Source organism: Python bivittatus, unplaced genomic scaffold (assembly GCF_059951505.1).
Source record: "Python bivittatus isolate LINGU-HERP-01145 unplaced genomic scaffold, Pbiv_v1 ctg000700_np1212, whole genome shotgun sequence".
Lineage (NCBI taxonomy): Eukaryota > Metazoa > Chordata > Lepidosauria > Squamata > Pythonidae > Python > Python bivittatus.
The window spans coordinates 102519117-102536481 of record NW_028277098.1 but is presented as its reverse complement, the minus strand read 5'-3'; the positions used below and the strand labels follow the sequence as shown (position 1 = coordinate 102536481).

Genomic DNA, 17365 nt, shown 5'->3' with positions numbered 1-17365 from the left:
CTTGATTAGTCCCCAGATTCAACTTTCTGAATACCAAAAGCCCCATTATTTCTCCAGACCCTCCAACCTGAGTTATAGAGGGCCTCCTTTCTCTTTGGACTCCCCTGATGCTTTCAGACAACTGGGTGTCTCACTCCATCTTAGCTGCCACACCAGTTCCTAATATTACAGTGTTTTTGCAAGCTGATCTGGGAACACGCGGTTTGAAAGACCTCTCCTAAAGGAAATCCCAGCGCTTTGGGCAGAGGCAAGTAGGGAAGCAGAACATCTTGTTTAAACGAGAACCAAGGATTCTTTGCCCTCGGAGGAAACCTGGCCTGGGGTGGGAATACCCCAGGCACGGGGATGGCTATCCCCATAGAGGCCTTCTGCCTTCAGCCTCAGATTTTTCATTCTCTTGGACTCGCCTTCTCCTTTTTAGTAATGTTTTTAATTAAGGTTTTATGTATTTATATATTTTATGCTTTTAATGTTTGTTGTGAATCGCCCAGAGTTCCCCCATTGGGGGGAGATGGGCGGTTGAAAAATGTAATAAATAAAATAAAATAAATAAATAAAATAAAACTGTCTTGCAACCACACCAAGATCTCACCCGGTCCAGCAATGGCCGCTTTGAGAGACTCCTCATTCTTCCTGCGCAGCTCAGCCACCTCTTGTTGCAGCTGCTGCATCTTCTCCAGCTCCAGCTCTTCCGTGGATTTCCCTTTGGCGGAGGGACCCCTCGTCCTGAAGACGACGACACGACAGTGTCTTCAAAAGAACCAACGAGCCGTGCGGACCCAGCGTATACTTCAAGAACACCTCCCGTAACAGAAGACCAGCGTGCGGGATGTCTTCTTCCTCTACCCAGTGGCTGGATTCACACAACATGCTTCGAGCTATTCTTTTATTTTTATGTATTTTAATTATTATGGGATGTATACCCTGCCTTTCTAGCTGTTGGATAATCCAGGCGGCTTCTGCCCGTACAAATCCAAAAGTTAAACTAAAACTAGCAATACAGTTAAACTCCCGATTACACCAAGTATTAGGAGAAAGTAAATCAACAGTTACAAGGGTAAGGCGAAGAGAGGTGCTTTGACCAACTTCTTAAATGGTGGGAGAGGAAGGGCCCAACGCATCCCCCAGCCTGGGAGAAGGGCCTTTCCCATCAACCAGAGAGATGGGCTTCTGGAAGAGGGTAGACTCCCAAGGGCCTCTGCTGATCCCTGAATTAGCCCATATTTTTGGTTTGCACAATTCATGGAATCAGAGGCAGGGTGGGGTCTCACACACACACACAAACACCGACACTAATGCCCCTCCTCCCCTCGTAAGGTTCACGCTAGCGAAGCTCAATCTGTCGGGGAGTGTGGGAGCTTGGCCCTTTCATCATCTGGTTAAGCGTGCTGGGTGAGCTCAGCTAATTGTTCCAAAGCCTATTTGGAGCCAAGAACCAATGGAAGTGGGCTGAGGGCCAACTCTCACTACCACAGTCACAGGTAAATGTGCTTTTCTCTAGGAATGGAAGGATTCTGCCAAGGAAGAGGGAACCAACCCAGTGGCCTCCCTTCCCACCTGCTAGATGAACTGCAACCATGTGATAGGTCAGTGTTTCTCAACCTCAGCAACTTTTAGAGGCGTGGACTTCAACTCCCAGAATTCCCCAGCCAGCCATTCCCCATGCTGGCTGGGGAATTCTGGGAGTTGAAGTCCACGCCTCTAAAAGTTGCTGAGGTTGAGAAACACCATGATAGACCATCAGGGCAGCAAAAGATCCTTTCAGATGTCCTCAATATCCATCCTGCTACACAAAACCTGGACAGCTTTCTGCTGCCTTCTACCTTAAAACCTTATAGGCAGGATTTTCTATAACATCCGACATTCAGAGTTCCTATGATATGACATGTGTTTCCTGAAGCATAACAGCTCTAAACAGAACTCCTTTCCATAAATCCAAGCACTGCACCACCACTAGGCCGTCATGTCAGACTAGACCTCAACCACGGATTTTCCAAAACATTTGGGACCTCAGCTACCAGAATTCTTAACTGCTGGTCACACAGGCTAGCAATTCTGGGAGCTGTAGTCCACATACTTGGAGGACACCAGATTGGGAAAGTCTGTTCATGATGTCCTCCACTCTGTTAGTCATCTTATTTGCCGCATGGAAGCAAACGCTACCTTTCCAACTTATTTCAAAAGCCTACCGGTCCTGCCTCTTCTTCTTTCTCCCTTCCCAACACTTACCTTCATAACAGATATCAAGACTCGGGCTTTTAGTTACAACCAACCTCCTGGGCTACCTGCCCCAATGTGTGCGCGCGCGCACAGAGATCCTGGAAAAAAAACATCTAAGACAAGCCACCTACTTGAGTGCGGCAGGGGTGACAGGGACTTGTGCTCTCAGTGGCGAGGCATTTCTGTTCAAATCAATTTCACCCAGTTTCTCCTGATTATTAGACCTGGTTTGGGGTGGGGGTGGAGGGTATAGAGAGAGGAGGAAAGCAAGGAAGAAGAAGTAGAAGTGGTCAAGGTCAGGCCTTCAACTCCCCAGCGCAGTGTTTCTCAACCTTGGCAGCTTTCAGAGGTGTCGACCTCAACTCCCAGAATTCCCCAGCCAGCTGAGTTGAGGTCCACACCTCTGAAAGCTGCCAAGGTTGAGAAACACTGCCGCAGCATGTTCCTCTTAGTTAACAAGAAGTCTCCCGTGACACCACTGTGCGTGGACCCCAAACACCAGTGCTGACGGCAACCCTTGATGCTAACCTTACCTCAACGTTTGGGTCAGTTCGTGGGGCCCAGACTTCTTGGGAAGTCTGGCTGAGCTAGAGGGGGAACCACACAGGACTCACTGACAGTTTTGACTACGGCAGGCCCCCCAGTTGCACAGACATTCTCTGTCCAAGGATGCGCCCCCTAATTTGCACAGGGGCTGTCTACTACAACCGAAAAGTGGCGCAAACTGTTGGGAAAAGCTTAGCTCTGTCGGGAAGAGCAATCCTGCATATGGAACAGCATCCCGTGCTTCAGCATCGACTCCCGCGGCAAAACAAGGATTGCTGCGTTCTGTTTCCGCCAAGGCAGTGCTGACTGCCAGCAGTCAAACCAGCAGAGGCCTGGCATACCCTCTGTCAGCTAAATTCTGAAGAGTTACGTTGGATGCCATGGCTGGGGCCTCCCCAGTAATATTAACATGCTCCCCCCCCATCCCAGCACTACCTAAAGTTGGGTGAACGGAAAAAAATTAAGGGCAGTGTAAAGATGCAGCTAGTGGAGCAGGAATGTGGGGCAGGAATACAGGCAGAGCTTCAACTGCACTATCATGGATACCATTTTGACTTTTTTGACTATACCCTATGGAAACTCTTGCTATCCTTAACTTTCTTCATCCAGAGAGGGAGAACTCGCAACCTTTGAGCTAGGCAGTTCTACCGTTGCATAGACCTTACCATCAGGAAATGTTTCCCTATATATAAATGAAATCTAAGTAGCTGCAACATAAAAGATTCATAGATCACCTTTTCAGACTGGTTAGGTTGCTGCTGAAGATCCTTCAAGGCCCCTTGCATTTTAGGCCCACCATCTCGTTCTATGCTCATTCCCCTCCCCTCAAGCTCCGCACCGCCCTCCTTGTTTCAATGGGGCGGCTGCTGGGTGGGTTTGACCCAGATCTGACGCCAAAGCCTCCCACCAATTTTCTACGGGGGAGGCTGCAGCCCCACCGCCAGCAAAGCTGATCCAGGCCCATCCCGCTCGGTGGCATCTAGGACCTACATTTTCTGCTTCTTCGGAGGAGGCGGCTCTTGCTTGCTGGCGAAGGCGGTAGTGCACTTCTCCGCTTGGCTTTTGGCCATCAGCCGGCGCTGGGCACTCTTTCGCCGAGCTGAGAGCTTTCTGGCCACCCTAAAGAGGCAAAGAAAAGATCCCCTGACCAAAAGAGGGAGGGAGGGGCCAGGCGTTTCATTTCTGCTGCACCAGGATGGGGAGGCCCTTCGGTTTCTTGCGAGAAGGGAGACAGCCTTAGCCTTTCGGGAGGATATCAAGCGGCCAGCAGGCAAACTGCTGAGAGGCCCCGGCTGGAGACTAGAAAGCACTGCAGGCAACGATGTGGGAAACCAGGCCATTGTTTGCTATCCTTTTCCTATGGACACCACTGGATTTGACTTCTCACCTCTGGCTTCAAAAGGTGCCTCATTGCATAAAAGCGAACTGCTTACACAATGCCATTCCGATGCCAACAGCTTCTGGGGGAGCACCTGCTGATCTCCCGGGGAGAAGCTGTGGCATGGAACAGAGCAGTTGCTAACCCCTCATTATACGTTTGAATGAGATCATGGAAAAGATCCTCTTTAACCCTGGAACATGAAATTGGATCCAAGAAAGATGCATTAAAAAAACCTTGGCCCCAGAGAAGGGGCTGATTTCTTCAATTAAACGAAGAATTTGCTCTCAGAGTTACGAGCAGGCTGCTGCCCTAATGGAGCTCCCTAGTGCTCGTGAGGACTAGAAGCCTGTCCTTCGATTTATTTATTTCCTGCTTTGACAGACCCTTGTGGTTTACAGCATAACTAATAACAAGCATAAAACAAGATTAAACTCGTTTAAATTTGGTTCTGAATTTGACACGAAGAGCCAAAAGCTCTACAAATGAGCTGTTTCCGCCGCTTTTGGAAAGGCCAGGGAGGGTACCAACCATCCAGGCCCCTGGGGACAGGATGTTCCACAGGGATGGAGCCATAACAGGAAAACATTTGTCTTCTCAGCTTCTAGTCCCCTATCACGTATGTCTGATCTTATATTGGCTAGCCTACAAGAAGCCTGTATTGGTAGATGAGAAGGCCTGTGCAACGTTAAGACATTGTCTGTGGCTAAACCAGAAGCAGTCTGTGGTTTAAAAGAAGCAAATCAGTGTTTCTGGTTGAAATGCTGCAGTAAGAAAGCCTCAGATCAGACGGAGTCTAGAAGCACCTTCTCTGACTAACCGATTTGATGAAAGGACAGAAGCTATATCTTTTACCTAAAAAAGCCACCAATCAATCCAACTGAAGTTTGTTTGCAATTCCGGCAAATGGTTGTGACGCAGACCCAGGTCATTCTCTATCTCCCTTCCTTTGTCTGCTATCCCCCTGAACTGAAGAAGGAGAACCCAGCCCATGAACTGTCCAGCAGGAAGGTCCAAAGGGGGCTCCTGGCTCAGCAGGTCATTGCTTGAGAAACACAGAGAGGACAGCCAAGAGGAGGAGTGCTAGGCAGTTATGGAGCAAAAAACCTTAAAAGCCGAACAAACATCACTCCATCTGGGACTCCATCTAAGAACTAGAGTCTTACCTTCCTGGGGCCCTTGTTGGAGGTGCTGCAGCCTCCTGCGATGCGTGGTGCCACTCTGCCATAGAACCAACCACATTTGATGGTATCTCATTGGCCAGCTCCATCTCTTTATTTTCGCTGTCTTTCTCACCTAAAGGTAAGGAGACATTGAGGGTATTTCTCTGGTGTTGCTACCCCAGTTGCTCACTCCAGACAAGAGATCTAATGAAGTTATAGAACCAAGCATGTTCCTCACCAGAAGTGTTACCCTCCCAGAGAAGAATGAAGTTACTTTGGAAAAGACCACCGCGAAAACTGAGGGAGACTCGTAGCCCTTTCATAGTCTGTTCTCCTCACACTGAAGAGGAGCTATCAGCACTAAGAGATCTTCTGGTGGCCTCAGCAGGAGAGGGCAAGCCTGAAGTTCTCCATGGGGGAGATCCTGCACTTTAAGGTCCAAGTGAGATGTAGTACCCAGAGGCTGCATTCCCATGATTTGCTGTGCCCAAGTCAAATGGCTTGTGTGAACTCCAGGACACCACCAGAAGAGGGGGGCTGTCTCAGCTCTCAAGGAGTGTTTGCCCCATAAGGATATTGCTGGGGTTAAGAGAACAAAGGGCCCAAGCGTCATGGGTGGACAGGACCTGCACGTGGACCTTGCTTCAGCCCTGCAACTTGATAAAACACCGTTGCTCCGAAGGTAGCAACTCACCAGATTTCATCATTGGCGAGACAACAGCACGGGGGAGGTTAGCCCTCGATGACAACGCTTTTGGCAGGATGCCCGGCGTACCCATCCCTTCTCTCGGGGTCGTCAGGAGGGCAGATCGGACATCTGCAGAAACAGTAACCATCTGAGCAGGGTCCCCCATGCTATCGGGTAGGCCGCCCACCACCCACCTACCACTGAGTGCCCTGTCCCGGTCTGGAAGAACAACAACTCTGGAGCATCATTCAGAAAGCTCCCTGCTCCTTCCCCCTACAAGCGGTTAGCTTAGTCTCTTGGACCCTTTGCAGAAAGCAAGGCCTCCATCCGGCAGCGGGCTGCGTACTCACCGAACCAGGCATCGACGCCAAGCGTCTCATCTTCATTCATATCCTCGAAGTTGATGCATATATCAGGGACATCGTAAGAATAGGTTTCCTGAGACATCTTAATCCCCTCCTCTGCTGGAGCAGCCCTTGCCCAGCAATTCCGGAGTAAGGACCTGCAGAAGAAAATGGACGCCCCATTGATGGCAGGGGGAAGGCTGCATAATGCCTGTGGGCACCAGTGTGTCTGATACTCCTCTGGGGTTGTTGGGCTCTCTGCCCTCCCTTGTTTGGTAAAATCTTTTCGCAGCATGAGGAGGAAGCTTGCATGCTACAAATAAAGCACCAGCCTTCAGAATCCTAAGTGCAGGGTTTGGGGCCATAAAGCTCTCACTGGCACGGCAGAGAGTGCAGTGGGGGGTGGGGTGGGGGGGTTGCAGTTTGCCTTCCTATCCATGGGTCTTTCCCTACTGGCCAGACTCCTTATGGCAGCCATTTACAAGGGCTCCAGCCACTCGTTCTCCCCACACTCAACATGCCCTCCACATGAAGGGCTGCTATGCCCAATTTATAGCACGGCATATTACCTACAGGTGCAATCGTATTCAACTTCTGCAGCCCTGGGTTTAGACAGATACGAAACCACGACCAAAGGCCCCCAGTATTTCATCATCCTACTCCGAGTCCAAGAATATCGCAACTGGGATGACCCAAACCACGGTGATAGAAGTGGCCAAGAATAGTAACAGGGAACTTATTGCCCCAGAAGGATCACACCAGGCTTTCTGGTAAATCACTCTTCAGAAGCTCGCTCTTTCATAGTCTATCTGTCCTTGCAACACTTCCTCTCCTTCCTCTTCCCCACCATGCTGAAAGCTCCTGTCACTTTCAGCCAGCATTATGCTAGATTGGGGGAGGCTAACTGCAGTTTGAGACATGATCTCCTAAGCCTGCAGAGGAAGACCACCCTCTTCCCGAGCTTTGAGTCCATCTTAACAATGACTTTGAGGCCTTCACAAACTCCACTGGCTTGCTGGGTACTGAACCCCCAGGGCGTGATCCTGGAAGAACAGACTCAGTCCCAGAGGAGACAGAGGCACCCATGGAGACAGTTCTACTGAGAAGACAAGAGGAACAGGCCTTTTCTAAGCCAGAGGCTGGAGATGCCTCAGTCTCCACCAGGAGGCTGCTATTCCACGGCACAAGAACATCGCAGCGAGAGCTTCCCAAAGTCATTGAGGTCTAAGCATTGCCATCTCTGGAGAAAGGTTTTTGAGTGCATGGCCTCCCCAGACAGCTGGGGCCTAGGATGGCATTACCATGGATTTATATGCTTTTGCTAAACTAGCTTCATTGACATGTGGGCAGATTGCCCAGGTGTATATTACCATGCCATTAGCAGGTGCCACTCTCATTCTTAAACTTAGCCTCCCCTTGCTGAAACATGGCCCGCTGCCATTCTTGGGTGGGGAGAAAAATCCTGGAGTGTTGCCCGACTGAAAAGAGGCAGAAGGGCTGGCAACAAGAAGCCAACGTTCCCCCAAGATTGTAGAAATCAAAGTGCCCCAAAGAGAGCGAAAGGAGCAGACCCAAAGTAGAGGAACCGAGGTTGACAGCCTGGCTGGAATTAGATCTGTTCTTAACCCCCTTGATTGGGATCACATTTCTGTCAACACCCCTCCCTTCAAAAAAAATTATAATAATAAATGCGTCACTGGCATTCTTCTCGCCCACTCAGCTCAACAAGTGTAGCTGCCAAGTATGAGGAGCGGGCATTACATTTCAGGAACGTTTGGGCCAAAAGCAATCTCTCTTCGGCTCCAGCCCTTGCTTGGTGATGGAGTGACAATGGCTGCTTCGTTATGGAGAGCCGGAGAGGCAACTGGAGCCAGACCTCTGGGGACTCATGGAAGGAATCCCCTTGGAAGGAGCATTTCATTACCAGGTCATTTCCAGAGTAGGTCAACAAATTTTTGCCCAGCTTGGGCTGCTGTGCAACAGGAGCAGCAACTGATGCTACAGGTCGAAAACAATTGCAAAAACCAAGGTGCGACGCAAACCATTTATTGGATAGTCTAAATCCCCCAAGACAACTGACAGTCTTTTATTGCCAAAGATTCAAATTTCAACAGCAAAGCTATTTTCAGACTAAGGAGATCTCTGGCGTCCTTGGGGTTCTCTCAGCTTTGCAAGAAAAGAACCAAGCTCAGAGAACCCCAAGGACTCCACTTTTCAACCTGAGCTACGTATATTCTCTTCTATTGGTAAGGAGATCTCGATAGAAATCCAGTCTTTCAAGGTAGATCCAAGATTTCCCATTTCTCCTGAAACAGCAACTGTCCGGCCAATTTCAGTCACATTTTTTTCACCTAGGTCCTCATTTCTCAACTGAACAGCCCTCAGGAAATAAAGTTAATTTGCAGGTTACCATCAGTGAGAGATAGTTTCAGCTCCGCCTGAACAACTGATGGTCTAGAAGCTCTTTGTTAAGCACATTTTGGGGTTTACATTATCAGTTCCAGAAACGGATGTATGGGGAAGTTAAAACTCAAATGAATGGGCTGGGGGAAAAACAGACTTGGAGCAAAATTGAGGTCAGTGCACTTGCTCATTTAAACTCGGACACACTGAAAACTTTGGCATGTACAGTTCACAATATGTGTTATTTTAATGAATCACACGTCTTCTGATTTTTATTTCAGGTCATTTCAACTGCTAAATTCTTGCTCTTTTAACTACCTGCTAGAACAGCTGGCACAAACATTTGGAAGGTAGAAGCCCAACTTTGCAATTAGAAGAGAATGTCGACACAATATTCTGCTCTTGAAATGGGGAACATTTGCACACGTTGAGAAGGAGATGGCTTAGAATGGAAAACCTAATCAGGCCATTAATTCTGGTCTTGTTGACAGCCACCTTCTGCCCTCCTGACAGGGACTGCGATCCAAGCTATCAGCATGCCTTGATAACGTGAAATGTACCCATCTTGAAGGCCGCAGGTGGGGGGGAAGCTGCTTCCTGAGATGTTACCAATCTGGGTCTAAATGAGGAGTTTCCCATCCTGTCCAGGCTTTTTCACCTATAAAAATGCTGTTCTTGCAGGTTTCCCCAGCCTTTCTCTGTCACTCTTCCCCGGTCTGAGCCTGGCGTCCGTAGCTGGCACCCTCTGGCAGGGATGGTCCAACAGCCTGGAAGGTCACCTCCTTGTGGCCTAAATGCAAACTGTTCCTGCTGGTACAGAATGCGAGGGCCTGTCAAAAAAACATCAGGAGGGCCCTTTGCCCCAAAGGCCCACATTGCAAGTTGTGACTGGTTGGCCTGGAAGCCTTACGGGATCAGCGATCAAACCCCTGGTTAATTCGGCTTCGCCAGGGCACCCGAAGCTGCAACGGAGCCCTTGGTGGAGCAGGGCGAGAGTCCGATGGGGAAGATCAAAGTTGTGCCAGTATTTCCCAGGCTCCTTCGCTCCCCGCCCCAGCCTGTCCTAGCTATAGATCCGTGTCTCCCTTCCCAGCAACCCAAAAATAAATGCCCCTGACATTGCGTGCCCTGTAATTCAGACCCCCACAAGCTTCAGGAGACATCAAGATGCAACGAGTTAAAAATAGGCATTAAAGGGAAAGCAGAGACTTTGGGCCGGAGATATTCAGCCTCCCGCAAAGCCAAGCCACTAAGTCCCCAAGCTGACCCAAGGCCGCGCTGGGAACAACAGGCTACCTTTTATCTAGCTGGCAGAAGAGGGCAAAGAAATCACTGTTTAATTTCCATAACGCAGCGGCCCTTGCGAAACGCCAGGCAGCCAAAGATTTGGCCGGCTATTCTGAGCCACAGAATTCTTTCCAGTTGCATCTTGCTCCGCTTGCCCCCGAGGTGAGTAACGACGGGCCTTGTTAAGCAGAAACATTTCAATTAGCAATCTAACACTTTCCAATCAAGCTCTGATGGCTGGACAGAATACATTAATCTTCTCCACGCTCCTCTAGCCGGAATTTAAAATACCACTGCAGTTGCTTTGTGTTAAGCTGTCCCCGTTTTGTGACGTGATGATAATGGAGGGTCCAGTCTTCTGCCACTTGTCACCCTCCGGATTCTTATCACCTCCGTCCAGCGTCTCTTAAACAACGCAGCGGTAAGTGTAAATCTGCCCCGTTTTAAATTGGAGCAGGAGCGCCTGCAGAGCCACAAAAGTCAAGATGGCGGCCGTGGCAGCGTGATTGAAGCGCTGCCTTTTTAACGTGGGATGAGCGTGAAAAGCCGGGAGGAGCTTCACGCGTAGCATTGCGGACACTCCTGAATTGGAGTTGAAAATCTGATCTGCATCGAGATGGACTCAAAAAGGGTTCGTCCCCAGGTCATAACAGGAAGGCATCAGTGTGCCTGGAACGCCTTCATTGGGGGGCAGAATGGATGAAAATAAAAGGCACCAAATTCTAGCTGGATGCTGTCAAGACTGTCCACCCCAATCATTTCTTGAAAGGTCTCCCTGCACTTGTTCTTAGAGACAGAAAGGATGAGAAAAGGACAGCATCGCATCCCCATCGAGGGTCAGCCTCGCACAGGGCTAATGCGCACAATATGCCTGACTCCCAGTTAAAAATAAGAGCTTGCAAAAACCACATTCTCACTTTCTCAGGAGCTAAGCGTGACGTGACATTGAAGAAGGAGCACCAGCGTGGTCCTTCTTGCTCCTGGGTGGCTTTGCTGCCCCCAAGCCCCAGATTCTGTGGGCCGCTAGGAGGATTGGCAAGCTGGCTGCTCTCGAGGACACCCACCCCCAATCGGTGGCAGGACTCAGATACGTCAGATCTGTGGTTTGCTGGCAACGCTATGCCAGTAAGCAGAGCCAGCAGAAGCAGGCAGGCACAGAGAAGGACAATGCCAGAGATATAAAAGCACAGAGAAAGAGCCATTCGCTGTCTTGCTACCCCCTCCAAAACAAATTAGGCCTGAGTCTGATGCTTAAACCTGTGCCAGTAATGCACCAGCAAGGCATAATTTTAAAAGGCTCGACACGAGAGCATCTGCCAAGTGGCAGCCCTGACCCCACAGTCAGAGTGCTGAGAACTGAGCTCCTAAATGTGTTGGCAGGACCAGCACGGGCATCCTGTTAACACAAGAGAGAGGCTTGTGGGGTGGGGATGGGGGGCACATTCAGGAAGATGCAGTCATGCAAGCTTGACCACCCAGACAAGCTCCCCAAGGCATAGAAGTCAGCAAGCAAGGGAGACTCAGCGGCTGCTTACATCCATCTCGGAGAACGCATCGCAGCACTTGGTCCACCCGTGCTCCCCGTTGTCTGGAACATTCCCAGCACCAGCAGCAGCAGCAAAGCCACCCCATCCATGATCTTTCTCTCTCTGCTGCTTCAAAGGGGGCCCCCCTTGGAGATGCAGCCTTGTTCTGATGGGGTGATTTGACCTAAGCTTTGCTGAATCAAGTTCCAAAGCTTCGCAGCACTGTAGCAGGCAGCCTAAGACTAGAGCAGTGTTTCTCAACCTTGGCCACTTGAAGACCTGTGGACTTCAACTCCCAGAATTCCCCAGCCAGCCATGCTGGCTGGGGAATTCTGGGAGTTGGTCCACACATATTGGCTAGGGAATTCTGGGAGTTGAAGTCCACACATCTTAAAGTTGCTGAGGTTGATCTAGATAGCAGCACTTCCTGAGTACCTGAAGGAATACCCCCATCTCCCTTCAGGCCTGTTTTCTCAGGGTTAAATGTGGCATCTGTCCTTGCAGGATTTATTTCTTTAAACCTGTTCTGGTTCCTCTTAATCTTTTTTTAAAAATTGTGCTGAGAACTGCACACATTATTTGCGACAGGGTCTGACCAGGGCTGTTACTGCCCCCAATTTTGAAAGTATAGTTCTGTGGATTCTATCTAAAATGGGTTGCATATTCCATTGCTGACCCACATTTACAACTACACAATTGCAAGACCCTTTTCATGCATACTTGTGCAAGTTAGTTATGCAAAATAACTGCTTCAGAAGCGGAACCACCAAGGTAGAAAATAATTGCCCTGGAGAGTACAGTCCCGTAGCTTTCCATTTTTCCTCCAGCCCCTGAACAAACACCAGCCTCACTGAGATGTTTTGAAGGAATTTTGTCTCATTTGCAGACATTTCCCTGTGCACCTTTGGCATTTCTGTAAACCTCGGGGCTCTTTTAGGCCTACCCTATCTTGGACTACGTTGCCCATCATTCCCAGCCACAGCCCATACAATTGTGAGATCTGCAATCAAACACCGGTGGAGTGGAGGGTGCCAGACTGAGGGAGGCTGGATTAGCTTCGCTCCCTCCTTCTCACAATGTTGCAGCGAAGATAAATCATTTAGCCCTGCCTGGCTCTGCCTTTGCCTACTTCGGGAACGCAGAATACGGCTGGGTAATAAACAACAACAAATCTATAGCAATGGCTGGTGTGGGTCTTCCGGGCTGTGTGGCCGTGGTCTTGAAGTTCTGTTTCCTAACGTTTCGCCAGCACCTGTGACCAGCATCTTCAGAGGGCAGGAGCACAGACAGGAGCAGTTCTCTCTGTGCCCAGGGTGATGTGACCCTTCTGTGGGTATTTATAGAGATCTGGGGGGAAGGGGGGGATGGGGGTGTGTGGGGGGGGTTGGGTTACTGAGTGGCTGCCTGTTTTGGTGTCAGCATCTGTGTGTACCTTCCTGGGGGTTAGGCAGGGTTTTTTCTTCTACTGAATTGTTAACAAGGGGCTGCTGGGGGTGATTAGCAAGTTCATTGTGTGAACTGTTCACATGTCCTGGTGGTTGAGCTGAGTTCGTTGACCTTTTGCAGGCTGTATTTTTCAGGATTGGTAGCCAGGTTTTGTTGATTTTTAGACTCTCCTCTTTTTTATTGAAACTGTGCTGGTGTTTGTGAATCTCAATGGCTTCCCGGTATAGCCTGGTATAGTGGCTGTTGGTGTTGTCTCTATAAATACCCACAAAAAGGGTCACATCACCCTGGGCACAGAGAGAACTGCTCCTGTCTGTGCTCCTGCACTCTGAAGATGCCGGTCACAGGTGCTGGCGAAACGTTAGGAAACAAAACTTCCAGAACACGGCCGTGCAGCCCGGAAGACCCACACCAGCCATTGTATGCCGGCCGTGAAAGCCTTCGACAAATCTATAGCAAATTCCTAAAGATATCTTCTCCTCAGCTTTTACACCAAACTAACCCCAAAAATTAAAATAGGCCTTGGAAGCCTTAAAAACATATTGCTTTTACTATTGCTGCTGCTGCAGGAAATTGGAGCAGATAATCCAAGACAATTATTTTACACATCATAATACAATTAGTACAACTAGACAATTAGTACAAACGTAGCATCCAACTTTATCTAAACAGCCTAGAAAAGAAGAGTTAGATGTCCACAACGTGACTAATCCTGGTTAAAACCCAAGTGCTGTTTTTGAATAATATGTACAAATAAATAAGCCATTTTAAGGCTGAATGGGATTATCAGGTTCCCAAACATGGTGAGACATCGCTGAGTTCCCATAACAGGCTGAATTCATTTTAGCTTATGATAGCACAGAGCGCAAATCTAATGTGGACGTTTGCAACGCACAACATTCCTTTCTTGCAATGGCCTTGCATCTTTTCCTTTCAAAGAGAACATGCAGAGCCAGGCCACTGGTGGACCCAGCTTCCTTCCTGTTACCGTACACTTGCAGTCCAACCCCATCCAGTCCTTCACAGTATGTTCAACTGATTGCTCCCCCCACCCGCAAAATCCTGCAAACGGGCTTTACAGATCCATTGGGAAATTAAAGAGAGCATGTTTGCAAAGGGGAGACCTCGACCTTTGCAAAAATGCCCATCGCCCTAAAGCAACAGTATGTAGCTGAATTCATTCAGATGTCTATCATTCTTTTGCTCCAAGACTGTAAATTTAATAAATAAATGTGTGCATCCACCATGGAACTTTCTAGACCAGTGTTTCTCAACCTTGGCCACTTTACGACACTTGCTGGCTGGGGAATTCTGGGAGTTGAAGTCCACACGTCGTAAAGTGGCCAAGGTTGAGAAACACCAGTCTAGACCTTGTTTGAAACAAGCACCGAACTGGCACTTCTATTCATGCTAGGAAAAGAGGCAGAGAGTTCAAAGAATCCACCCGCGCTTCCTTTATCTAAAGTTGGCAGGCCAAGGGGGACCTCCAGAGCAGCATCTCTGTTCAAACAAAGGTCTTCCAGCTGCCTTCAGGAAGCCCCAAAGCAGAACCCTTAGCAACAGCCTTCCTCCCTCGCAAAGGCAGAGCATCCAGTGCTGGAAGGGAAAGGGCACCTCAGAGAAATGCTGAGCAACGCTAAGTGACGGCCCCTTAAAGCTGCTGAGCTCAGGAGCCGTCTGAAGAGAAAAATCACCCCAGAAAGGGGGAAAAAAAGAGTACAGCAATGGGGGGGGGGGGGGGTTGCTTGGTCCTTTCCCACGCCCAGCACCTTATCATCAATTTTGGTCTCTCTCAAGTGTTTTTTAAACTGATACCCCTTATTGTTTTTGAATAACCTCCATTTGCAATTGCATCATGCATTGGATGGAGGGACCCCTTAGGCCTTTGAACAAAATTGGTTAGTCTGTTTGGGCGGGGGGGTGAAGGTGCTGGCCTAGAAACCAGGAGACTGTGAATGCTGGTCCTCTCTTAGGCATGAAAGCCAGCTGGGTGACTTTGAGCCAGTCTCTCTCGCTCAGCCCAACTCACCTCACAGGGTTCTTGTTGCAGGGAAAATAGGAGGCAGCAGTATTAGGCCTGTACGCCACCTTGACTTAACCAAATATATTTAAAAAGTTGAAATAAAAAGAAGAAGAAGAAGAAGATGATGATGATGATGATGATAAAAAAAACTGTGTTGCCAGATTCCTGATCAGCTTACAGCAATACAATACTCTTTGCACCTGGCTGCAAGCAACCTTGAATGCACAGAATGCCAAAGCAAGGAAAAAGTTCTCTAATAAATCAAGATTGCCTAAAATCTCTAAGCTGCTTAGAGTTGGACATGATCAGAGAGCACAAATAACAAGCCTAATAACAACAATCAAAATTGCCATCTGTCCATTGCAAAAGGCAGCTTTACTTGGAACCGCTTCCATCCTGCCACGATACCTTTAACGCCATCAAACAACAACATCTGCCTATCCCAGGTCCCTGGGAAGGACTCGATGGGTGGACAAAAATGCCAAATCTAGTCTAAACACCTGGCCAACTGTGCGACCAACCATAACATCATCTTCATCTTCAAACCCTATAGCTGAACATTGCACCTGGTCTAAGCACTCTTAAGGAGCTCCATGTCACTGTTTGGCTGAGTTTGCCCAACCCTGGGACCTGCTTACTGAATTAACTAGTTTGTGGGTTTATTTATTTTATCAACCTATTATTTATGAATCCAATTTATACGGCTGAAGAAACTCTGGGCGGCAAAATAAGAAAATTGTTAAAACAAAAAACCAACTAAAACTCTATTGAGGCTCCATAAAAGCATAAAACCATTAGATGCATACACCCATGCCCAAGTTCCCATGCTAAGATACCCCCAAACCAAAAACCGGCTGAAGAAACCTACTTCTCACCCCTTGCTAAGCCCCTACCAAGCAAGGAAGGTGCTGCTAATCCAGGTTAGCGGTTGGGCCAATAGATACCTAGTGAGCCAGTTCAGAGGGTGCTGGGGCTGGCCGGCCAGACGTACTTCCACAGCTGACTTCAGACCTAAGAGCCTGCACGGACTCAGAGGACAAACGGCAGACACTGAAGGAAGGAGAGATATAATATTTATTTATCTTTTAATCTCTGAATGCAATTTATATGGCTGCCCCTCTTAGCAGTGGAACTCTGGGCGGCAGACAAAAATAAAACATGGGCAACAATTAAAGAAAAGCAAGTCGAGGACCCTATAAAAATCTCATTTCCAGCACCCCCCCACCCATTAACATCTAAGCCATCAGCACATATTATAATATTTACTAAATAATGCATGTATGAAAGACAGAGACATGACGTTGTCTGTTTCTGTATGCTGTGTGTGTGTGTGTGTGTGTCTGTCTGCATATATCTATATACAGTATCTCTGCCAGGGAGAGTGAGACCCCTCCCTTCAAAGTGCTTGTCATCTTTTATATTTTTTATGTTGTATTGATTTTATTGTAATTTCTTTGTTGGATTGTTGTGACCCATTGAGAGTCGGGCGGCATGCAAGTTTAATAAATAATAACTAATGATAATAATAATAAAAAATAAATAATGCTATATCTAAAATAAATTATTGATATTATAATATTATTTATAATATTATGCATTCCATCGCCTCCTTCTTTCCACATATAACATAGGCTGGTGCCGTTTCACCTTCCCTCGCGACCCTCAGCACCCCCTGGGCCACAGGCGATGGGAGTTGTAGTCCAAGCCCCCCTCCTCCTCCTCGGCTGACCCGCGGAACTGCCTGCCATTTTGTGGGGGCAGGAGGAAACAAAGGGAGCCGCGGACCGCGGGGAAAACTGCACCCCCGCTCCCCATCGCGGTGTGCCCCCAAGGGCCCCCGCCCTCCAGGGAGGAAGAGGGCTCACCCGTCGCCCCCCAGCCAGCCCTACCTCGCCGGCAGGCCTCCGACCCGCTCCGCCGTCCTTCCCTGGCCGCCCGCCGCCGTTAAGAGATTTCAAATTTCGGCCTCGATTCCGAAGCAGCCAATCGCCGCTCGCCCGCCGGGCCTTGCCGCCAGCCGATTGGGCGCGGGGGACAGAGGGAGGCGGGAGAGGGAGCGGGGACGCGCCCCTCCCATCTTCCCTCGCGCCACGCAGCCCCCGGGTTTCTGGGAAATGTAGTCGGAGGAGGTGAAGCCCGCGAGCCCTGGCGGGGCCCCGGGACGAAGGCCGGGCCGGGAGTTGCGGGGGCCCCTCAGCTGCCTAGTCCGGCCTTCTTCAAGCGTTCTTGCCTATTACTTCTTGCCGGGGGGGGGCACCGCTCTGCCAGCTGGCAGGGCCAGGGTGGGGGGGCTGGCCTCCGGGAGAGCCAGCTGTTGGTCTCCCTCCAGCCCTGGGGCCGC

At 49.2% G+C, this 17365-nt stretch overlaps 1 protein-coding gene across 2 annotated transcripts in view; it reads right to left on the bottom strand.

Annotated features, from left to right (window-relative positions):
- Positions 1–17007, bottom strand: part of TPX2 (TPX2 microtubule nucleation factor) — a 30434-nt gene extending 13427 nt beyond the window's left edge. Inside the window, exons 1-8 of one of the 2 annotated variants that reach the window (XM_088153581.1) lie at positions 16914–17007; positions 15969–16074; positions 6346–6497; positions 6002–6124; positions 5311–5440; positions 3757–3885; positions 2352–2444; positions 593–726 (exon numbers count right to left, since the gene is read on the bottom strand). In XM_088153581.1, the coding sequence (XP_088009707.1) occupies positions 593–726; positions 2352–2444; positions 3757–3885; positions 5311–5440; positions 6002–6124; positions 6346–6442 (706 nt within the window). In that variant the 5' untranslated portion in view covers positions 6443–6497; positions 15969–16074; positions 16914–17007. The remainder of the gene's footprint in view (positions 1–592; positions 727–2351; positions 2445–3756; positions 3886–5310; positions 5441–6001; positions 6125–6345; positions 6498–15968; positions 16075–16913) is intronic. The other variant, XM_088153582.1, reaches the window with a different exon arrangement.
- Between the last annotated feature and the right edge of the window lie 358 nt (positions 17008–17365).